Here is a 24,396-nt window from a genome sequence, read left to right on the forward strand (position 1 = left end):
GTTCTAAACCCCTCTCTCTTGTCTCTCTAGGGTTATATAGTTTACTGTATCAGACTGGGTTCTAAACCCCTCTCTCTTGTCTCTCCAGGGTTAGGGTTATATAGTTAACCATATCAGACTGGGTTCTAAACCCCTCTCTCTTGTCTCTCCAGGGTATGGGCATTATAGAAACACTGGACCCCATGTCCTTCACCAACTACTTGAAGAAATACCACAACACCATCTGTGGACGTCATCCTATTGGAGTGCTGCTAAACGTGAGTCGTAACGGGTACAACAGCGAGCATATCAGTATAGCCTCAGTCAAACGATAATCTGACATCTACAGTACACCTTCTGTTAGTTAAACAGGTATTCTTGCACAAAGGTCTGTGTCGTGATGCCTGTCTGACTGCTCCCGTGTCACGTGATGCCTGTCTGACTGTTCCCATGATGCCTGTCTGACTGCTCCTGTGTCACGTGATGCCTGTCTGACTGCTCCCGTGATGCCTGTCTGCATGCTCCCGTGTCACGTGATGCCTGTCTGCATGCTCCCGTGTCACGTGATGCCTGTCTGCATGCTCCCGTGTCACGTGATGCTTGTCTGACTGCTCCCGTGATGCCTGTCTGACTGCTCCTGTGTAACGTGATGCCTGTCTTACTTACTTGATTGATTGTGTTTTCCAGGCCGTGTCTGAGCTGAGGAAGAGTGGAACAGAGATGAACTTCTCCTTCCTGAACTATGCCCAGTCGTCCCAGTGCAGGAACTGGCAGGACAGCTCTGTTAGCTACGCAGCCGGGGCCCTCATTGTACATTGATGTGGTCCCAAATGGCACCCTATTACCTATATAGTGCACTTCTTTTGACCAGGGCTCATGGTAGCCTTGTCCGAGCCGGAATGGCCCGTAGGTCAGGAGCCCATCTCCTGTTTCTGTAGCGGCGAGGCAGCTTGATATACTAGTACATAACCCTGGACAGGACGCTAGTCTATCGCAGGGTCCATAGGACTCTGGTCAAAAGTAGTGCACTATATAGGTAATAGGGTGACACTGCAGCTCTAAACCACCCAAACTTCTATCGCCATAACGATGATCTGGACTAGCCAATGAGGAGAGATATTATATTCACAGCACCCCCTACCTGCCTCCCCCTCTCCGCAGTTGTGAGTCGGAGAGTTTTTCTTTGTCTTAAAACTTTTGCTTGGAGTGCAGTTGCAGTTTTTGAGATTGAAGGGAAGGAGTGTTATTTTGGCATGGAGCTGGAATGGTTGTGGGGGTAAGGGGGGGGGGTGTATTTGGGGCTCGTTAAGGGGGGTGTATTTGGGGCGCGTTAAGGGGGGTGTATTTGGGGCGCGTTTAGGGGGGTGTATTTGGGGCTCGTTTAGGGGAGTCTTGTAGGGGGTTAAGGGGGGGGATTTGAGGGTCTTGTAGGGGGTGAAGGGGGGGTATTTGGGGGGTTAAGGAGGGGGGTATTTGGGGGTTAAGGAGGGGGGTATTTGGGGGTCTTGGAGGGGGGTTATTTGGGGGTCTTGTAGGGGGTGAAGGGGGGGTATTTGGGGGGTTAAGGAGGGGGGTATTTGGGGGTTAAGGAGGGGGGTATTTGGGGGTTAAGGAGGGGGCATTTGGGGGTTAAGGAGGGTGTATTTGGGGCTGTTGTAGGGGGTTGAGGGGAGGGTGTATTTGGGGTCTTGTAGGGGGTTAAGGGGAGGTGTATTTAGGGGTCTTGTAGGGCACTCGACTTGTTCCATATGACCCTGTTTTCCCGAATGAGAAAAGTAAAATGAATATTACAATTTTAAATAATGTATAAGCATTAATGAATCTTTACATTTGCTCTCTTTTCAAACCTGTGGTCGTGTAATCTGATTTACAGACCTGTGCTCATGTAATCTGATTTACAGACCTGTGCTCATGTAATCTGATTTACAGACCTGTGCTCATGTAATCTGATTTACAGACCTGTGGTCGTGTAATCTGATTTACAGACCTGCGCTCATGTAATCTGATTTACAGACCTGTGCTCATGTAATCTGATTTACAGACCTGTGCTCATGTAATCTGATTTACAGACCTGTGCTCATGTAATCTGACTGGAAATGGAAAAGTGATCCCTGATGATAAGGAAATAAATTGACTGACTGCTTAACAAGCTATTATGTCTTAGTAGTAATACCCTCCTTTGAGTCACAAATGGCACCCTATGCCCTATGTAGTGCACTACTTTTGACCAGTCTCCTTAGGGTGCAATTTGGGACATACTGAGAATAGCATCCTAGGTGGCTACTACCTTCCACCGTTGTTTAACATATTAAGGCCGCACACAATAAATGTGTCCCAAATCGCACCCGATAGCTTATCTAGTGCACTTCCCTATTGGAGTCGTTCGGCCGTCCGGATCTCGTAAACATAAATAAATAAATATATATATATACATACACACACTTCTGAAGGATTGAAGTGAAGTGAAAGGAGAGGGCAGCGTTCAGGATGGGAGGATCAGGTTACTGCCCTATAGGGTCCTGGTCTGAAGTCGTGCCCTATAAAGGGATTAGGGTGCCATGTGGGATATAGATAACCAGTTCACTAACTAACCCTCTGCTGTAAAATACAAAACAAAAAAAAAAGTGTTTTATTTTTTATTATATATATATATATATATATAGTATGTTTGCTTTTTAATTTGAGACTGTTTACCTCCCGAACATGTAGGTCTGCTCTCACCTAGTGCCCAGAAATATATCTCCTAATATGCCCTATAGTCCACAGTAGAGCATATGATCTGTTCTGATCGCTTGTCTGAGATGGTATCTCCTGTTGTCCCCCTCTACCTTTTTCTGAGATGGTATCGCCTGTTGTCCCCCTCTACCTTTTTCTGAGATGGTATCGCCTGTTGTCCCCCTCTACCTTTTTCTGAGATGGTATCGCCTGTTGTCCCCCTCTACCTTTTTCTGAGATGGTATCGCCTGTTGTCCACCCTCTACCTTTTTCTGAGATGGTATCGCCTGTTGTCCCCCTCTACCTTTTTCTGAGATAGTATCGCCTGTTATCTCCTTACTTCAGCAGGGGAGAAGTGTATTCAATCAGTCAGTACCAATTCTCTCTCCACCCCTTCCCCTTGGCTAACACCTTGCAGATCGACCAACATTGAATGTATAGGGCCAAATGAAAATGCTAGGGAGTGAATTGGAACTGGCCCTCAACTTACTGTCCCTGTTCGGGAGGATCCTCAATCTACTGTCACTGTTCGGGAGGATCCTCAATTTACTGTCCCTGTTCGGGAGGACCCTCAATTTACTGTCCCTGTTCGGGAGGACCCTCAATTAACTGTCCCTGTTCGGGAGGGCCCTCAATTTACTGTCCCTGTTCGGGAGGGCCCTCAATTTACTGTCCCTGTTCAGGAGGGCCCTCAATTTACTGTCCCTGTTCGGGAGGGCCCTCAATTTACTGTCCCTGTTCGGGAGGGCCCTCAATTTACTGTCCCTGTTCGGGAGGGCCCTCAATTTACTGTCCCTGTTCGGGAGGGCCCTCAATTTACTGTCCCTGTTTGGGAGGGCCCTCAATTTACTGTCCCTGTTCGGGAGGGTCCTCAATTTACTGTCCCTGTTCGGGAGGGCCTTCAATTTACTGTCCCTGTTTGGGAGGATCCTCAATTTACTGTCCCTGTTTGGGAGGGCCCTCAATTTACTGTCCCTGTTCGGGAGGGCCCTCAATTTACTGTCCCTGTTCGGGAGGGCCCTCAATTTACTGTCCCTGTTCGGTGGGATTGATTTTTTTTTCTCCTCTTATGTTTAATTATTGTTTTTCTTTCTTTTTGTGCTCTGTTGCGTAGAGAGAATGAACGTTACTCCACAGATTCACATTAAACCTCCATTAATAAATATATTGAAGTAAATCTCCCCAGGAGTTATTTAATCTCAGGTTAAACTGATTTAAAGCATCTCTAACACAATATGTAGGTAGGAATCATGTTACCAAAAAAAAAAAACACTAAAATTGATTTGAAAATCAAAAAGTTTTGTCTGTTTTCTTAAAGCGTATATCATGCTTGTTCATTGTCAACTTTATAAAATGTTTTCTCTAAATTAGAGTAATTCAACAATACTGAAGCCAGGATTCGAGCCCACCGGGCTGTCAGCTATTCGCCTTTTAAAGGCAATGTTTCAGCGTCGTGCACGAGACCTCATTCACGGTAAACATGGCATATGTCAGCCGTGGTATATCAGACTGTATACTACTGTATGACATTTATTTTTACTGCTCTAACTACATTGGTAACCCGTTTATTATATATATATACACACCAGAGTGGACTGTTATTGCTTAATTGTAAATACTAGGTGAGCTATATGTTGCCAGCTGAGGGAGTCTGGGGATGGAAGTTGGTCAATGGACAGGAGTCGATGTCATGACACAAAGTTCCCGGGACAGGATCACTTTTTGTGTGTTTTTAAAAAATGTATTTAACCTTTATTTAACCAGGTAGGCTAGTTGAGAACAAGTTCTCATTTACAACTGAGACCTGGCCAAGATAAAGCAAAGCAGTTCGACACATACAACGACACAGAGTTACACATGGAGTAAAACAAACATACAATCAATAATACAGTAGAAAAATCTATATACAGCATGTGAAAATGAGGTAGGATAAGGGAGGTAAAGGCAATAAATAGGCCATGGTGGCAAAGTAATTACAATATAGCATTAACACTGGAATGGTAGAAGTGCAGAAGATGAATGTGCAAGTAGAGATACTGGGGTCAAGATAAATAAATACAGTATGGGGATGAGGTAGATTGGATGGGCTAATTACAGATGAGCTATGAACAGGTGCAGTGATCTGTGAGCTGCTCTGACAGCTGGTGCTTAAAGCTAGTGAGGGAGATAAGAGTCCAGCTTTACTGATTTTTGCAGTTCGTTCCAGTCATGGGCAGCAGAGAACTGGAAGGAAAGGCGACCAAAGGAGGAATTGGCTTTGGGGATGACCAATGAGATATACCTGCTGGAGCGTGTGCTACGGGTGGGTGCTGCTATGGTGACCAGTGAGCTGAGATAAGGGTGGACTTTACCTAGCAGAGACTTGTAGATGACCTGGAACCAGTGGGTTTGGCGACGAGTATGAAGCGAGGGCCAGCCAACGAGAGCATAGAGGTCGCAGTAGTGCTTAGTGTATGGGGCTTTGGTGACAACAGATGGCACTGTGACAGACTACATCCAATTTGTTGAGTAGAGTGTTGGAGGCTATTTTATAGATGACATCACCGAAGTCGAGGATCGGTAGGATGGTCAGTTTTACAAGGGTATGTTTGGCAGCATGAGTGAAGGTGTGTGTAGTAGATTAGATCAGAAAATAGAAAGGTACATTTTCTAATGTTGGTTTATATTTGTGAAACATTCAGATTGATGATACAGTTTGTTTTACTTATTTTACCTTTAGTTAACGAGGCAAGTCAGTTAAGAACAAATTCTTATTTTCAATGACGGCCTAGGAACAGTGGGTTAACTGCCTGTTCAGGAGCAGAACGACAAATTTGTACCTTGTCAGCTCGGGGATTTGAACTTGCAACCTTCCGGTTACTAGTCCAACGCTCTAACCACTAGGTGATGAAGGTCTGGAAAGTTGGCTACAAATAAGGAAGCCTAGCTAGCATGTATCCCAACTTGTTCTGAAATAATGAAGTGAAACTGAACTATACTGAGAGAAAAACAATATAAACGTAAGTTTTACTGAGTTACAGTTCATATAAGTAAATCAGTCGATTTTAAATTATTAGGCCCGAATCTATGTATTTCACATGACTAGGCAGGGGTGCGGGCATAGGCCCACCCACTGGGAAGCCAGGACCAGACCATCAGAATTCGTTTCCCCCCCACAAAATAGCTTTATTACAGACAGAAATACTCCTCAGTTTCAACAACTGTCCAGGTGGCTGGTGTGGTTATACATGGTTTTGATTTACCGCCAATTTCTCTAAATTGACGTTGGAGGCGCCTTATGGTAGAAAAATGAACATTACATTCTCTGGCAACAGCTCTGGTGAACATTCCTGTATGCCAATTGCACGCTTCCTCAAAACTTGAGACATCTGTAGCATTGTGTTGTGTGACAAAACTGCACATTTTAGAATGGCCTTTAATTGCCCCCAGCACAATCAGCTTCTTGATATGCCACAACTGTCAAGTGGATGGATTATCTTTATCAATTTGCGCACAAAATTTGAGAGGAAATAAGGGTTTTTGTGGGTTTGGAACATTTCCTGGGATCTTTTATTTCAGCTCATGAAACATGGAACCAACACTTTACATGTTACCATTATGTTCTTGTTCGGTATAATTGGGTCCAGGCTAGAGGAAGCTTGTTTTGGCCCGGGTTACTGTAGCTAGGAGGGATCTGATGGTCAGATCTGGGAAACTGGATCACGTTGTGTGGAACAGAACATTGGTTGAATTAAATCCCAAAACATCTTTTCACCATGGGAGACCCGCTTTCTCCCTCCTAGTGTTTTTAATCCTTCTGTTTGGCCAACCTTTACCCCTTTTATTGTTTACAAAGGGTATGTCAATCAGACTAACAGAATCGGCAGGATTACATTGTAATTTTACACAGCTGCAAAAAATAGGAAAGTCCATGCTATGTTGACGCAGGTGTTATATACGTTAACAGTCTGTCATGACAGACCAAGAGAGCTTCATTCTTTAACAGTCTGTCATGACAGACCAAGAGAGCTTCATTCTTTAACAGTCTGTCATGACAGACCAAGAGAGCTTCATTCTTTAACAGTCTGTCATGACAGACCAAGAGAGCTTCATTCTTTAACAGTCTGTCATGACAGACCAAGAGAGCTTCAGTCTTTAACAGTCTGTCATGAGAGACCGAGAGCTTCATACGTTAAGTCTGTCATGACAGACCAAGAGAGCTTCATTCTTTAACAGTCTGTCATGACAGACCAAGAGAGCTTCATTCTTTAACAGTCTGTCATGACAGACCAAGAGAGCTTCATACTTTAACAGTCTGTCATGACAGACCAAGACCAAAAGACGGGGAGTTAAAATTAATCTAGTAGGTGCCAGAACAGTATTCTATGAAGCAAGCCTGATCTAGTCAGGCTTTTTCTAAAGTTAGCCAGCTTCAGTTAGCTTAACATTCCATCTGCATGGTGGATATTGCTCTTCCGCCTGCCGCTAACGCTAGCAGGCCTGTAACTGCAAGTGCATATCGAACACGGCTAGTCGAATGCCAAACTTTATTGAGACAATGTGCTGAAACATCAATACGTGGGCGAGTCGATCCTACAATGTTTCGACATGAAAAAAAAGTATGCTGTGCTATGCAGATGACAGTTATTTATTCTAGCGCGTCTAATATTGACAAGGCTTTTCAGGACCTACTGTTGGCCTTATTCAAAGGCAGCTTTTCCAATTTGAAACGTGTTCTTCATGAAAGGAAAACTAAGTTCATGGTTTTCTCTTCCCTGAATGTAAACAGATGTACTCACTCGTAAATTTTTAACTAGAACAGGGCCAGCAAATTGATAGGGTCACCTCTGATAAGTATCCTGGGATTTGGTTAGATGGAAAGTTGAATTTTTAAACAGCACATTTGATAACTTGACCAAGAAAACTGAAGTTGAAAATGGGTTTCTATTTCAGGAACAAATCTTGCTTTTCGATGTTAGTCAGAACGAATCTTGTTCAAAACACTTTTTAATCAGTCCAGGATTATGGTGATATTATCTATATGCAGGCCTCAGCAAGTACCTTAACTCTGGAGTGTATCATGGTGCTTTAAGATGTATTACCAACGCTCGATCACTGACCCACAGCCCCCATTCTCATCAACGGGGCTGCAGTGGAGCAGGTTGAGAGCTTCAAGTTCCTTGGTGTCCACATCAACAACAATCTAACATGGTCCAAGCACACCGAGACAGTCGTGAAGAGGGCACGACAAAACCTAGTCCCCCTCAGGAGACTGAAAAGATTTGGCATGGGTCCTCAGATCCTCAAAAGGTACTACAGCTGCAACATCGAGAGCATCCTGACGGGTTGCATCACTGCCTGGTATGACAACTGCTCGGCCTCCGACCACAAGGCACGACCGAGGGTAGTGCGTACAGCCCAGTACATCACCGGGGCCAAGCTTCCTGCCATCCAGGACCTCTATACCAGGCGGCGTGAGAGGAAGGCCCTAAAAATTGTCAAGGACTACAGCCAACCTAGTCATAGAATGTTCTCTCTGCTACCGCATGGTAAGCGGTACCGGAGCGCCAAGTCTAGGTTCAAGAGGCTTCTAAACAGCTTCTACCCCCAAGCCATAAGACTCCTGATCACCTAATCAAATGGCTACCCAGACTATTTGCATTGCCCCCCCCCCCCCCCCCCCCTCTTTTACACCTCTGCTACTCTCTGTTGTTGTTATCTATGCATAGTCACTTTAAAAACTCTACCTACATGTACATATTACTTCAACTAACCAGTGCCCCCGCACATTGACTCTGTATCGGTACCCCCCTGTATAAAGTCTCACTATTGTTATTTTACTGCTGCTCTTTAATTACTTGTTACTTTTTTATTTCTTATTCATATTTTTTTTAACTGCAATTGTTGGTTAAGGGCTCGTAAGTCAGCATTTCACTGTGAGGTCTACTACACCTGTTGTATTCAGCATTTCACTGTGAGGTCGTCTACACCTGTTGTATTCGGCATTTCACTGTGAGGTCTACTACACCTGTTGTATTCAGCATTTCACTGTAAGGTCTACCTACACCTGTTGTATTCAGCATTTCACTGTAAGGTCTACTACACCTGTTGTATTCAGCATTTCACTGTGAGGTCTACTACACCTGTTGTATTCAGCATTTCACTGTAAGGTCTACTACACCTGTTGTGTTCAGCATTTCACTGTAAGGTCTACTACACCTGTTGTATTCAGCATTTCACTGTGAGGTCTACTACACCTGTTGTATTCAGCATTTCACTGTAAGGTCTACTACACCTGTTGTATTCAGCATTTCACTGGGAGGTCTACTACACCTGTTGTATTCAGCATTTCACTGTAAGGTCTACTACACCTGTTGTATTCAGCATTTCACTGGGAGGTCTACTACACCTGTTGTATTCGGCATTTCACTGTGAGGTCTACTACACCTGTTGTATTCAGCATTTCACTGGGAGGTCTACTACACCTGTTGTATTCAGCATTTCACTGGGAGGTCTACTACACCTGTTGTATTCGGCATTTCACTGTGAGGTCTACTACACCTGTTGTATTCAGCATTTCACTGTGAGGTCTACTACACCTGTTGTATTCAGCATTTCACTGGGAGGTCTACTACACCTGTTGTATTCAGCATTTCACTGGGAGGTCTACTACACCTGTTGTATTCGGCATTTCACTGTGAGGTCTACTACACCTGTTGTATTCGGCATTTCACTGTGAGGTCTACTACACCTGTTGTATTCAGCATTTCACTGTGAGGTCGTCTACACCTGTTGTATTCGGCATTTCACTGTGAGGTCTACTACACCTGTTGTATTTGGCATTTCACTGTGAGGTCTACTACACCTGTTGTATTCGGCATTTCACTGTGAGGTCTACTACACCTGTTGTATTCTGCATTTCACTGTGAGGTCTACTACACCTGTTGTATTCAGCATTTCACTGTAAGGTCTACTACACCTGTTGTATTCAGCATTTCACTGTGAGGTCTACTACACCTGTTGTATTCGGCATTTCACTGTGAGGTCTACTACACCTGTTGTATTCGGTTTATGTGACTAGTAACATTTTATTTGATCACTGTGAGGGGTGGCAGGGTAGCCTAGTGGGGCGGCAGGGTAGCCTAGTGGGGCGGCAGGGTAGCCTAGTGGGGCGGCAGGGTAGCCTAGTGGGCGGCAGGGTAGCCTAGTGGGGCGGCAGGGTAGCCTAGTGGGGCGGCAGGGTAGCCTAGTGGGGCGGCAGGGTAGCCTAGTGGGGCGGCAGGGTAGCCTAGTGGGGCGGCAGGGTAGCCTAGTGGGGCGGCAGGGTAGCCTAGTGGTTAGAGCGTTGGACTAGTAACCGGAAGGTTGCAAGCTGACAAGGTACAAATCTGTCATCCTGCCCCTGAACAGGCAGTTAACTCACTGTTCCTAGGCCGTCATTGAAAATAAGAATTTGTTCTTAACTGACTTGCCTAGTTAAATAAAGGTAAAATAAAAAATAAATAAATTGTATGTTAAGGTGTAATGGACCTTTCTCTCCACCAGGAGGCTAAAGCACTGATACACTTTTATGTACAAAGCATTGACGGGACAACTCCCTTTGTATCTCTGTTCCTTACTGACCAGATCAGTCACTCAATACAGTCTTCGTTCACAGTCGCTGCTGTCCTTGTCTGTTCCTGAGGTTAGAACTGAGATGGGGAAAACATTTTTCCCTTAATTCCCCTTCATCTTTGAACATGCTTCAGAAGATTGTAAAGTTAGGGGAGTTAGTGTCCTTGTCTGTTTTTAAGACACTGATCGACAACACCGTTTGTGTCAACTGCAGTTGTATCTGATCTTCAATCGACAACACTGTTTGTGACAACTGCAGTTGTATCTGATCTTCAATTGAATCTTTAACTTGTGAAATTGTCTTTTGTGTGTATTCTGTATTTTTCTGTAATGTTTTATGGACACGCTGCTATTTCCCTGTTTTGACTTCTTGCCAGGTCGCCCTTGAAAATAGGTTTTTAACCTCAATGGGTTTTACATGGTTAAATAAAAGTTAACTATTAAGGGCGCTGTACTGCAGCGCCAGCTGTGCCATCAGAGTTCCTGGGTTCGCGCCCAGGCTCTGTCGTAACCGGCCGCGACCGGGAGGTCCGTGGATGCGCGCTGTGTTAAGAAGCAGTGCGGCTTGGTTGGGTTGTGTATCGGAGGACGCATGACTTTCAACCTTCGTCTCTCCCGAGCCCGTACGGGAGTAGTAGCGATGAGACAAGATAGTAGCTACTACAACAATTAGATACCACGAAATTGGGGAGAAAAAGGGGTAAAATTGAAAATAAATAAATAAATAAAATAAAAAAAGTTAACTAAAAGTCAGCAGGCTGTGAAATAGGCGATTAGAAGTGGCGTTTTTATTTTATTACGTATCGTGAATGATGTCTTTGATCAATGCACGAACACCTTTTTCCCCCACCTATCAATAAAATCACTGTATAAAGTAATTCAAAAGTTTTACTGTGTGTGAACTTTCAAATGCATCCTGTTATTAACATTAACATATCATTGCGAGATGGAGGGAATCTGATTTCATTGGTCCTTAACTCGCAGCTCAGTCATTTCAGTCAGGGTAAGTGGAGTTAGCCCCGAGTTAGCCTGTCCCGGAGCAGGTTAGTTCTGAACAATTCGTTGCCATAGAAACGTACCTGGCTGAAAGGTGAGACACTTTCCCATGACCGGTTATCCTGATTTTTAACCTCGCTAACTCCTCAAACCTGCTCTGTAGTATAGGGCTCTGCACAGTATATCACTCAATATGTTGGCTACAAGTACAACTGCCAGGCAGGTCTAATGTAGGGAGTGGCTGAAGATCAGTCTCCTGTAAACTGCCAGGCAGGTCTAACGTAGGTAGTGGCTGAAGATCAGTCTCCTGTAAAACTGCCAGGCAGGTCTAACGTAGGGAGTGGCTGAAGATCAGTCTCCTGTAAAACTGCCAGGCAGGTCTAATGTAGGGAGTGGCTGAGGATCAGTCTCCTGTAAAACTGCCAGGCAGGTCTAATGTAGGGAGTGGCTGAAGATCAGTCTCCTGAAGTGTCTCAAATTGCACCCTGTTTCCTATTTAGTGCACTATATTTTTGCAATGGCCAATAGGACACAATATAGGGAATAGGGTGCTATTCAGTACGCAGGCTTGGTGAGAGTAGCGGTCTGTGCTGGTTCTTGGTCCATCCTGGGACTAGTACTGCCTGGACAATAGGCTCTGTCTTGGTACCCGGATGGTAGTGTGAAGGATCATGCAGGGCTGGTGGACAACTGGTGTTCTGGAGTGAAGGGAAACAATCTGTGCCATGGTGAGACATTCCACCACCTAAAGGCTGTGCTTGGAAACCAGATGATGTGTTCTGTTTCTCTCCCTCTCAACTATTTGTTCATTTTGCATGCAGTGTTACAGAGTAGTGAACTACACCGTAGTTCAACTAGTAATGTATTAGCTACTGTAGCTTGGTGGTAGTTCAACTGAACTCAAATCTTCCTGGTGTTTTCAGTAGTTCATTCCCGTTTTCGTCTAATAGGCTACATTGCACATTCTTTTTAACGTCTGACTCCAAAGTGAAGAGAGTCTGACATTTCCGATTCATAACGAAGTAGTTTGAGGTTAACTGCTTTTTTTTTTCCAAAGTAACTTCAGTTAGATAAACTATATTCTGAAGGACGGCTTTACTATAGCTTGACTTCCCCCAGTGTAAAGTCATTGGTAGCTTTGGTCAACTAATATGTTCAGAGGATTTTCCCTCAACACTGCTTGTATGTGTTTTTGTTTCCATCTGAACTGCCACATCTGCTCCTGCCACACCCTCTAGTGCTCATCCGGTGTATCCTTGACCTGCCCCCTCTCCCCCAGTGCTCTCTCTCTCCTTTCTCTCTAGCTCCCCCCTCTCTCTCTATCCTCTCTCTCTCTCTCTAGCTCCCCCCTCCCTCTCTCTCTCTCTCTCTCTCATCTCTCTCTAGCTCCCCCCTCTCTCTCTCTCATCTCTCTCTCTAGCTCCCCCCCCCCCTCTCTCTCTCTCTCTAACTCCCCCCCTCTCTCTCTCTCTCTAGCTCCCCCCTATCTCTCTCTAGCTCCCCCCCCTCTCTCTCTCTCTAGCTCCCCCCTATCTCTCTCTCTCTCTCTAGCTCCCCCCTATCTCTCTCTCTCTCTAGCTCCCCCCTATCTCTCTCTCTCTCTAGCTCCCCCTCTCTCTCTATCCTCCTCTCTCTAGCTCCCCCCTCTCTCTCTACCCTCTCTCTCTCTCTAGCTCCCCCCTCTCTCCCTCTAGCTCCCCCTGTCTCTCTCTCTCTCTCTCTCTAGCTCCCCTCTCTCTCTCTAGCTCCCCCCTCTCTCTCCCTCTCTCTCTAGCTCTCTCTCCCTCTCTCTCTCCCTCTCTCTCTAGCTCTCTCTCGCGTGTGTGGGTGGAGATAGTTGTGCTGGAGTCAGAGCAGATCCCTACCAGCTGCAACCTGTTCCATAATCAAGACCTCTGCAGATACTCAGTCTTGACACTTCCACACTGCCAGATCATAATCTCTGCCCAGTCAGTCCATTGATCTAGCCGTTTGTTCCTGTTGTGCCTGTGGTCTTTTACCTGATGCTGTTTTCCTCTCCGCTACAGTTCTACCCGCTCTGACTCTGGTCCCTGTCTCCAGTCCGACTTCTAATCAGTCCTGCTACTCTGTCCTGGATTCCCCACTCTACCCTTACCCTGCGCCCACATACCTCTCGCTCCAGCCTCAGTCTCAGCACCTGGTTTCCAGCAACCCGCCTGAGCTTCTCCTGGCCTGTACTCAACCCCCTCCCCCGTGTTAAAATAAATACCTTGGTTATCTCATCCCAGTGTCCTCGTCTGAGTCTGCTCAGTTCCCATGTTCTGCTCCGCGTGACATGAGCATTCCCTGGCCCTCCTCTCTTCTTTTAAGGGTGCATTCCAAACAGCACTATATAACCTATATAGTGCACTATTGACCAGGGCTCATAAGTAGTGCACTATATAGGGAACAGGGCACCATTTGGAACGCAGGCTAAATTATATTGCCTACGTATGGTTAGCGAGGTAACTTTGGTCAACTCTGAGTTCAAATCAGGATAACCGGTCATACGAAAGTGTCTCACCTTTCAGCCAGGTACGTTTCTATGGTAACGAATCGTTCAGAACTAACCTGCTCCGGGACGGGCTAACTCCACTTACCCTGACTGAAATGGCTGAGCTGCGAGTTGAGGACCAATTAAATCAGATTCCCTCCATCTCGCAATGATTGCATCATCGTCCCTTTCATTTGAGGAAGTGGACTTCCTGTGGGCCAAACATCGGTAAGTCAGGAAGTTCTGTCCCAGTTCTACTCATGTTTCTCAAAGTCAGGATTTAGCCACAAAAACAAAAGTGAAAACCCTGGATACCTCCCAAATAGTCCTATCCACATCGACGGGACCGCAGTGGAGAAGGTGGGAAGCTTCAAGTTCCTCGTCGTACATATCTCCGACAAACTAAGATGGTCCACCCACACCGACACTGTGGTGGAGAAGGCACAACAGCGCCTCTTCAACCTCTGGAGGCTGAAGTTGTCACACCCTGACCTTAGAGAGCTTTTTATGTCTCTAGTTTGGTTTGGTCAGGGTGTGATTTGGGTGGGTATTCTATGTTCTTTTTTCTATGTTTTGTATTTCTTTGTTTTGGCCCGGTATGGTTCTCAATCAGGGACAGCTGACTATCGTTGTCTCTGATTGGGAACCATACTTAGGTAGCTTTTTCCCACCTATGTTTTGTGGGTAGTTGTTTTCTGTTTAGTGTTCTGCAACTGACGGGACTGTTTCGGTTTTGTTTTGCATTTTGCTATTTTTGTACTAGTGTTCAGTTGTTACTAAAAATCATTAACACTTACCACGCTGCTCTTTGGTCAGATCCTTCATCAGACGACACCCGTTACAGAAGTAATTTGGCTTGGCACCTAAAACCCTGACAAACTTTTATAGATGCACAATTGAGAGCATCCTGTTGGGCTGTATCAACGCCTGGTACGGCAACTGCACCGCCCTCAACCGCAGGGCTCTCCAGAGGGTGGTGCGGTCTGCTCAACGCATCACCGGGGGAAAACTACCTGCCCTCCAGGACACCTACAGCACCCGATATCACAGGAAGATCAACAAGATCATCGAGGACAACAACCACCCGAGCCACTGCCTGTTCACCCCACTATCATCCAGAAGGCAAGGTCAGTACAGGTTCTTCAACGCTGGGACCAAGGCCATCAGACTGTAAAATTCTGTTAAATAGCCATCACTAGCACATTAAAGGCAGCTGCCCTATATACTGTACATGCACTTGGAATGACTGGCCACTTTAATAATGGAACACTAGTCACTTTAATAATGTTTACATATTTTGCATTACTCATCTCATATGTATATACTGTATTCTATCCTATTCTACTGGTTCTTAGTATCTGCCACTCTAACATTGCTCGCCCAGATATTCTTAATTCCATTACTTTAGATTTGTGTGTATTGTTAGATATTACTGTACTGTTACAGCTAGAAAAATAAGCATTTCACTACACCCACAATAACATCTGATAAACACATGTATGTGATAAATAAAATTGGATTTCATTTGATGTAGTATAATGAAAGAGAGTGAGGACTGTGGAGGATCGAACACATGTTAGGAAAGTCAGGCTGGACTTGGAATAGAATAGAATGTAACTTTATTGTTGATCCCTTGAAGACAACTCATTTGAGGTTTGGAACCAAGGGGACCAGACTAGTGCACTCCTCTGTAATGTAATGTTTTAATCGTAGCAGCTTGACAGTGTGGACTGCAGAGGGCAGGTTAGGTCAGTAAGGCTGGAGGGTTGGTTTCTGGGTTACTTTCCCTGAATGGGATTCTATGAAGGGGATTATGGGGACCAATCCAGGGCAACCTAGGGGTGGGAAACTAAAGGATTGATTCAAAACGCTGGACCTGGACTCCATCAGAACAGCACAGCTGCCCAGGAATAAAGTGAGTTATAACGGAGAGACAGGATGGTTGTCGTTTAGAGGATAACACATCTGCTTGCCTGCCTGTCTGTCTGCCTTTTTTGTCTACCTGCCCGTTTGCCTCTCTGCCTGCCCCGTTTGCCTCTCTGCCTGCCCCGTTTGTCTCTCTGCCTGCCCGTTTGTCTCTCTGCCTGCCCCGTTTGTCTCTCTGCCTGCCCCGTTTGTCTCTCTGCCTGCCCCGTTTGTCTCTCTGCCTGCCCCGTTTGTCTCTCTGCCTGCCCCGTTTGTCTCTCTGCCTGCCCCGTTTGTCTCTCTGCCTGCCCCGTTTGCCTCTCTGCCTGCCTGTTTGCCTCTCTGCTTTTCTGTCTGCTGCTACTCACTTGCCTGGAGAATATGAATTAGATGTATTATGTCCCAGCTAAAACACTGTTATTTTCCCACTGTACCATGCTATGCGACGTTAACATGGTATGACAGTGGTATATGGACGGGAGAGATGGTAACATGCTATAACAGTGGTATACAGTGAATTGTTCAGGTAATCAATAAGGGGAAAATGTTTATTTCATTTCATTTAATCAACATCCTCACAGTGCTAAGTATTCTGGATTGTAATGGGTCAGTGGTATTGGCTAGCCTTTGAACTAGTCTGGAATGTAATGGGTGAGTGCTTTTGGCTAGCCTTTGGGCTAGTCTGGATAGTAATGGGTCAATGGTATTGGCTAGCCTTTGGGCTAGTCTGGATAGTAATGGGTCAATGGTATTGGCTAGCCTTTGGGCTAGTCTGGATAGTAATGGGTCAATGGTATTGGCTAGCCTTTGGGCTAGTCTGGATAGTAATGGGTCAATGGTATTGGCTAGCCTTTGGGCTAGTCTGGATAGTAATGGGTCAATGGTATTGGCTAGCCTTTGACCCATTTCTATCCAGACTAGCTCAATGGTATTGGCTAGCCATTGAGCAAGTCTGGATTGCAATGGGTCAATGGTATTGGCTAGCCTTTGAGCTAGTCTCTCTTGTCAGACTCATAGAGAGACTGATCCCATTTAGAGAAGCTAGTATATTTGGAGAGAGTCTGACCCCGTTTAGAAAAACTAGGAGAATTAGAGAGAGACTGACCCCATTTAGAAAAGCTGGGAGAATTAGAGAGAGACCGACCCCATTTAGAGAAGCTGGTATGATTAGAGAGAGACTGACCCCATTTAGAGAAGATGGTATGGTTAGAGAGAGACTGACCCCATTTAGAGAAGATGGTATGGTTAGAGAGTGTCTGACCCCATTTAGAGAAGCTGGTATGGTTAGAGAGAGTCTGACCCCATTTAGAGAAACTGGTATGGTTAGAGAGTGTCTGACCCCATTTAGAGAAGCTGGTATGGTTAGAGAGAGTCTGACCCCATTTAGAGAAGCTGGTATGGTTAGAGAGAGTCTGACCCCATTTAGAGAAGCTGGTATGGTTAGAGAGAGTCTGACCCCAATTAGAGAAACTGGTATGGTTAGAGGGTCTGACCCCATTTAGAGAAACTGTTATGGTTAGAGAGAGTCTGACCCCATTTAGAGAAACTGGTAGATTTAGAGACTGTCCCCATTTAAAGAAGATGGTATATTTAGGGAGCGAGTGACCCCATTTATAGAAGATGGTATATTTAGAGAGAGACTGACCCCATTTAGAGAAGATGGTATATTTAGAGAGAGACTGACCCCATTTAGAGAAGCTGGTATATTTAGAGAGAGATTGACCCTATTTAGAGAAGCTGGTAGAGGCAGAGAGAGACTGACCCCATTTAGAGAAGATGGTATATTTAGAGAGAGACTGACCCCGTTTAGAGAAGCTGGTAGAGGCAGAGAGAGACTGACCCCATTTAGAGAAGCTGGTATAGGTAGAGAGAGACTGACCACTGTTAGAGAAGCTGGTAGAGGTAGAGAGAGACTGACCACTGTTAGAGAAGCTGGTAGAGGTAGAGAGAGACTGACCACTGTTAGAGAAGCTGGTAGAGGTAAAGAGAGACTGACCACTGTTAGAGAAGCTGGTAGAGGTAGAGAGAGACTGACCCCATTTTGAGAAGCTGGTAGAGGTAGAGAGAGACTGACCTCTGTTAGAGAAGCTGGTAGAGAGAGACTGACCACTGTTAGAGAAGCTGGTAGAGAGAGACTGACCCCATTTTGAGAAGCTGGTAGAGGTAGAGAGAGACTGACCTCTGTTAGAGAAGCTGGTAGAGAGAGACTGACCACTGTTAGAGAAGCTGGTAGAGAGAGACTGACCCCATTTTGAGAAGCTGGTAGAGGTAGAGAGAGACTGACCTCTGTTAGAGAAGCTGGTAGAGAGAGACTGACCACTGGTAGAGAAGCTGGTAGAGAGAGACTGACCACTGTTAGAGAAGCTGGTAGAGAGAGACTGACCCCATTTTGAGAAGCTGGTAGAGGTAGAGAGAGTCTGACCTCTGTTAGAGAAGCTGGTAGAGAGAGACTGACCACTGTTAGAGAAGCTGGTAGAGAGAGACTGACCCCATTTTGAGAAGCTGGTAGAGGTAGAGAGAGTCTGACCTCTGTTAGAGAAGCTGGTAGAGAGAGACTGACCACTGTTAGAGAAGCTGGTAGAGAGAGACTGACCACTGTTAGAGAAGCTGGTAGAGAGAGACTGACCCCATTTTGAGAAGCTGGTAGAGGTAGAGAGAGTCTGACCTCTGTTAGAGAAGCTGGTAGAGCGAGACTGACCACTGTTAGAGAAGCTGGTAGAGAGAGACTGACCACTGTTAGAGAAGCTGGTAGAGAGAGACTGACCCCATTTTGAGAAGCTGGTAGAGGTAGAGAGAGTCTGACCTCTGTTAGAGAAGCTGGTAGAGAGAGACTGACCACTGTTAGAGAAGCTGGTAGAGAGAGACTGACCCCATTTTGAGAAGCTGGTAGAGAGAGACTGACCACTGTTAGAGAAGCTGGTAGAGATAGACGACGGTTCCTGTCATTTTGTCCTGTGAATGCATCCCAAATGGCACCCTACATAGTGCACTCCACTATGCCTATATTTTACCTCTATGGGGAATAGCGTGAGATTTGGGATGCGAATTCTGTTTGGCAGACTGTTGAAATTCTTACAAATTCCATCCATTCTACTTATCCAGACAGAGAATGATGTTAATATAGCAGAAGGGACTTTGTGAAACTTACTCCTCAGCCTGAAATGTCTCCACTTAGGCTGTCGAGTCCAATCCTTTTCAGTACCGCAACTGGTTAGAATGTTTTAGCAGGGCGGTCTCCTGTGTTTGTGAGGCAGAGGTCCCGGGATCTAGTCTTACTGTGAGCTGGAGAGGGAGGAAGTGGAATGACTAAGCAAGCACTGTGTTGTCGGCTACATTAGCACAGTGTTGTCGGCTACATTAGCACAGTGTTGTCGGCTACATTAGCACTGTGTTGTCGGCTACATTAGCACTGTGTTGTCGGCTACATTAGCACTGTGTTGTCGGCTACATTAGCACTGTGTTGTCGGCTACATTAGCACTGTGTTGTCGGCTACATTAGCACTGTGTTGTCGGCTACATTAGCACTGTGTTGTCGGCTACATTAGCACTGTGTTGTCGGCTACATTAGCACTGTGTTGTCGGCTACATTAGGACTGTGTTGTCGGCTACATTAGCACTGTGTTGTCGGCTACATTAGCACTGTGTTGTCGGCTACATTAGCACTGTGTTGTCGGCTACATTAGCACTGTGTTGTCGGCTACATTAGCACTGTGTTGTCGGCTACATTAGCACTGTGTTGTCGGCTACATTAGCACTGTGTTGTCGGCTACATTAGCACTGTGTTGTCGGCTACATTAGGACTGTGTTGTCGGCTACATTAGCACTGTGTTGTCGGCTACATTAGCACTGTGTTGTCGGCTACATTAGCACTGTGTTGTCGGCTACATTAGCACTGTTTTCACAACACGCATAAAGCTTTCTGGATAGAAAGTGACACCCGCCATTAACAAGTCCCAGTCAATATGGAACTCTATTGGGGAAGGATAATGTAGTTTTATTAAGGGCTCTTGTACTCCAATCACTCTGTGTGAGTCCCCAAATGGCACCGTATTCCCAAAAATGAATGTAGAAAGTGCAGACTGGCCCTTTTAATAAAGCTACACTTCCACAGTGATTTATATCACTCCAAACTGATCTATACACTACCAATAGTTTGGACACACCTACTCATTCAAGGGTATTTCTTTATTTTGATACTATGTTTTACATTGTAGAATAATAGTGAAGACATCAACACTACGAAATAGCGCATATGGAATCATGTAGTAACCAAAAAAGTGTTAAACAAATCAAAATGTATTTTATATTTGAGGTTCTTCAAATAGCCACGTTTTGCCTTGTTGACAGCTTTGCACACTCTTGGCATTCTCTCAACCAGCTTCACCTGGAATGCTTTTCCAACTGTCTTGAAGGAGTTCCCTTATATATGCTGAGCACTTGTTGGCTGCTGTTCTTTCACTCTGCGATCCTACTCATCCCAAACCATCTCAATTTGTTTGAGGTCGGGGGATTGTGGAGGCCAGGTCATCTGATGCAGCACTCCATCACTCTCCTTCTTGGTCATATAGCCCTTACTCAGCCTGGAGGTGTTTTGAGTTATTGTCCTGTTGATAAACAAATTATAGTCCCACTAAGCCAAAACCAGATGGGATGGCGTATCGCTGCAGAATGCTGTGGTAGCCACGCTGGTTAAGTGTGCCTTGCATTCTAAATAAATCAGACACAGTGTCACTAGTAAAGTTCCCCCACACCATAACACCACCTCCTCCATGCTTTACTGTGGGAAATACACATGAGGAGATAATCCGTTCACCCACACTGCATCTCACAAAGACACAAAAAATCTCAAATTTGGACTCCAGATCAAAGGATAAATTTACACCTAATGTCCATTGCTCGTGTTTCCTGGCCCTCTCTGGTCTTCTTATTGATGTCCTTTAGTAGTGGTTTCTTTACACCAATTCGACCATGAAGGCCTGATTCACGCAGTCTCCTCTGAACAGATGATGTTGAAATGTGTCTGTTATTTGAACTCTGAAGCGTTTATTTGGGCTGCCATCTGAGATGGTGGTATCTATAATGAACTGATCCTCTGCAGCAGAGGTAACTCTGGGTCTTCCTTTCCTGTGGCGGTCCTCATGAGAGCCAGTTTCATCATAGCGCTTGATGGTTTTTGCGACTGCACTCAAAGAAACTTTCAAAGTTCTTAAAATTTTACGGATTGTCTGACCTTCATGTCTTAAAGTAATGATGGACTGTCATTTCTCTTTGCTTATTTGAGCTGTTCTTGCCATAATATGGACTTGGTCTTTTAGTAAATAGGGCTATCTTCTGTATACCCCCTTACCTTGTTACAACACAACTGATTGACTCAAACGCATTAAGAAGGAAAGAAATTCCACAAATTAACTTTTAAGAATGCACACCTGTTAATTGAAATGCATTCCACGTGACTACCTCATGAAGCTGGTTGAGAGAATGCCAAGAGTGTGCAAAGCTGTCATCAAGGCAAAGGGTGGCTATTTGATTAATCTTAAGTATAAAATATATTTTTATTTGTTTAACACTTTTTTTAGGTTACTACATGATTCCATATGTGTCATTTCATAGTTGTGATGTCTTCACTGTTATTCTACAATGTAGAAAATAGTAAAAATAAAGAAAAACCCTTGAATGAGTAATGAACACATTCACAGTGTCCTGCATACACCGTCTTCATTCTGATTCGTCCCAGTTACAGACAAGAACTCAACATGACATGAGTCAACAGACACACACAGAGGAAGGATCTGGAGATATTGTGGTGTTTCAGTTCAGCAGAAAGAGGACTGGGGTGGTGCTGCTCCTCTGGGAAGGAGTTGGGCAGGCTGGTTAACCCTGAGAGAGGGAGATAGATCTGCCTCACTGCCTGTGACCCTCGTTAACCCTGACACACTGAAGGAGGTGACAAACACACCAACACATCTGTGTTATTTTCCTGCTGTAAAAAGGAAGAAAAAAAAAAAGAAGTGTCCATTCTTAATTTTTAGGACCTTGTCGGCACTGAGACGAAGGCAGAGCTCTGACCCAGAATGCAGTGTTGGGACAACCTGATCAACACCCTGAGCTGTGTGATATTCCTGATGGGAGTGAGCCACCTGGTGCGTCTGCCCCAGGCCCCCTACGGACGCTACCTGGACTTGGGGCTGTCCTCCTCCTCCTCCATGCCCAGGATGATGCCTGCTAGGCTGGCCTGGTTCCTCCAGGAGTTCCCCTCTCTCCTGGTACCCCTGATGATGATGATGACTACCACACCCAACCACACGGGGTCCAGCCTGGGGACCAGCCTGCTACTGGGGACCTTTTGTCTGCACTACTTCCAGAGGTACCATAGTGCCAGCCCTGTACTGTACTAACCCTGTACTGTACTGTACTAACCCTGTACAGTACTAACCCTGTACAGTACTAACCCTGTACTGTACTAACCCTGTACTGTACTGTACTAACCCTGTACTGTACTGTACTAACCCTGTACTGTACTAACCATAACCCTGTACTGTACTAACCATAACCCTGTACTGTACTGTACTAACCCTGTACTGTACTGTACTAACCCTGTACTGTACTAACCCTGTACTGTACTAACCCTAACCCTGTACTGTACTGTACTAACCCTAACCCTGTACTGTACTAACCCTAACCCTGTACTGTACTAACCATGTACTGTACTAACACTAACCCTGTACTGTACTAACCCTGTACTGTACTAACCCTAACCCTGTACTGTACTAACCATGTACTGTACTTGTACTAACCCTGTACTGTACTGTACTAACCCTAACCTTGTACTCTACTGTACTGTACTAACACTAACCCTGTACTGTACTAACCCTGTACTGTACTAACCCTAACCCTGTACTGTACTAACCCTAACCCTGTACTGTACTAACCCTGTACAGTACTGTACTAACCCTAACCCTGTACTGTACTAACCCTGTACTAACCCTAACCCTGTACTGTACTGTACTAACCCTAACCCTGTACTGTACTGTACTAACCCTAACCCTGTACTGTACTGTACTAACCCTAACCCTGTACTGTACTGTACTAACCCTGTACTGTACTAACCCTAACCCTGTACTGTCCTGTACTAACCCTAACCCTGTACTGTACTAACCCTGTACTGTACTAACCCTAACCCTGTACTGTCCTGTACTAACCCTAACCCTGTACTGTACTAACCCTGTACTGTACTAACCCTAACACTGTACTGTACTGTACTAACCCTATACCTAACCCCTAACCCTAATGCCTAACCCTTAACCCCTAATGCCTAACCCTTAACCCCTAACCCTAATGCCTAAACCTAACCCTAATGCCTAACCCCTAACCCCTAACCCCTAACTTTAAATTAAGACATCTGCTGATCAGTCTATAGACTTGGATGGTTATAATGTTTATCGATGTGACCGACAAAGTAAGGGGGGGAAGTATAACCATCTATATTAAAGACAGATATGTGGTTACTGAGGTCTTTATCTAAACCAAAACAGTTTGATTTTTTAGCATTGAAGCTGCAATTATCGAAAGCTGTGAACTCAGATTTCCATCTGCAAAAGTAGAATCCCTGGATTCTCTGGCTGAACTGATGCGTTGTTGGGAGGAAAATGAAATGGTCCTTATGGGCGATTTAAACTGGGATTGGTTATCTCCAAACTCCGAGGACATAAGAGGACTGTGCAATATACTACATTTTATTCAAATTATAAATGCAAGTCACGAGACTCAATCCAAAAGACCATCTCTAAGTCAACACTTAGAGATGTGTAGGTAGGTAAGTAAAGAAATAAAACAGTTGAAAGCCTTGCTAATCTTTTTTCAAATGTGGCTGGAGTCTTTGACACTTTTTAGGGCCTTCCTCTGACACCGCCTGGTGTAGAGGTCCTGGATGGCAGGCAGCTTTGCCCCAGTGATGTACTGGGCCGTACTCACTACCCTCTGAAGTGCCTTGCGGTCGGAGGCCGAGCAATTGCCGTACCAGGCAGTGATGCAACCGGTCAGGATGCTCTCGATGTTGCAGCTGTAGAACCTTTTGAGGATCTCAGGACCCATGACAATCTTTTTAGTTTCCTGAGGGGGAATAGGCTTTGTCGTGCCCTCTTCACGACTGTCTTGGTGTGTTTGGACCAATCTAGTTTGTTGTTGATGTGGACACTAAGGAATTTGAAGCTCTCAACCTGCTCCACTACAGCCCCATCGATGAGAATGGAGACGTGCTCGGTGCTCCTTTTCCTGTAGTCCACAATCATCTCCTTAGTCTTGGTTACATTGAGGGATAGGTTGTTATTCTGGCACCACCCGGCCAGGTCTCTGACCTCCTCCCTATAGGCTGTCTCGTCATTGTCGGTGATCAGGCCTACCACTGTTGTGTCGTCAGCAAACTTAATAATGGTGTTGGAGTCGTGCCTGGCCATGCAGTCGTGGGTGAACAGGGAGTACAGGAGGGGACTGAGCACGCACCCCTGGGGAGCTCCAGTGTTGAGGATCAGTGTGGCAGATGTGTTGCTACCTACCCTCACCACCTGGGGGTGGCCTGTCAGGAAGTCCAGGATCCAGTTGCAGAGGGAGGTGTTTAGTCCCAGGTTCCTTAGCTTAGTGATGAGCTTCGTGGGCACTATGGTGTTGAACGCTGAGCTGTAGTCAATGAACAGCATTTTCACATAGGTGTTCCTTTT

At 45.3% G+C, this 24,396-nt stretch overlaps 2 protein-coding genes and 1 long non-coding RNA gene across 8 annotated transcripts in view; 2 read left to right on the forward strand and 1 right to left on the reverse strand.

Moving 5' to 3' along the window:
• memo1 (mediator of cell motility 1) overlaps positions 1-2,135 on the forward strand; it is a 28,761-nt gene extending 26,626 nt beyond the window's left edge. For both annotated transcript variants that reach the window (XM_036945965.2, XM_090201758.1), the window contains exons 8-9: positions 153-257; positions 667-2,135. In XM_036945965.2, the coding sequence (XP_036801860.2) occupies positions 153-257; positions 667-798 (237 nt within the window). In that variant the 3' untranslated portion in view covers positions 799-2,135. The remainder of the gene's footprint in view (positions 1-152; positions 258-666) is intronic.
• LOC149976526 (uncharacterized) overlaps positions 1-24,396 on the reverse strand; it is a 206,188-nt gene that overhangs the window by 24,733 nt on the left and 157,059 nt on the right. The window lies entirely within an intron of this gene.
• The window catches only part of LOC110492798 (3-oxo-5-alpha-steroid 4-dehydrogenase 2), a 58,538-nt gene continuing 48,484 nt past the window's right edge, over positions 14,343-24,396 (forward strand). For 2 of the 5 annotated variants that reach the window (XM_036945969.2, XM_090201760.1), the window contains exons 1-3: positions 14,343-15,692; positions 21,417-21,625; positions 21,712-22,046. In XM_036945969.2, the coding sequence (XP_036801864.1) occupies positions 21,754-22,046 (293 nt within the window). In that variant the 5' untranslated portion in view covers positions 14,343-15,692; positions 21,417-21,625; positions 21,712-21,753. The remainder of the gene's footprint in view (positions 15,693-21,416; positions 21,626-21,711; positions 22,047-24,396) is intronic. The other 3 variants (XM_036945970.2, XM_090201761.1, XM_090201759.1) reach the window with 2 other exon arrangements.

Source organism: Oncorhynchus mykiss, chromosome 16, assembly GCF_057628025.1.
Source record: "Oncorhynchus mykiss isolate SJ-2025 chromosome 16, ASM5762802v1, whole genome shotgun sequence".
In the NCBI taxonomy this organism is placed as follows: Eukaryota; Metazoa; Chordata; class Actinopteri; order Salmoniformes; family Salmonidae; genus Oncorhynchus; species Oncorhynchus mykiss.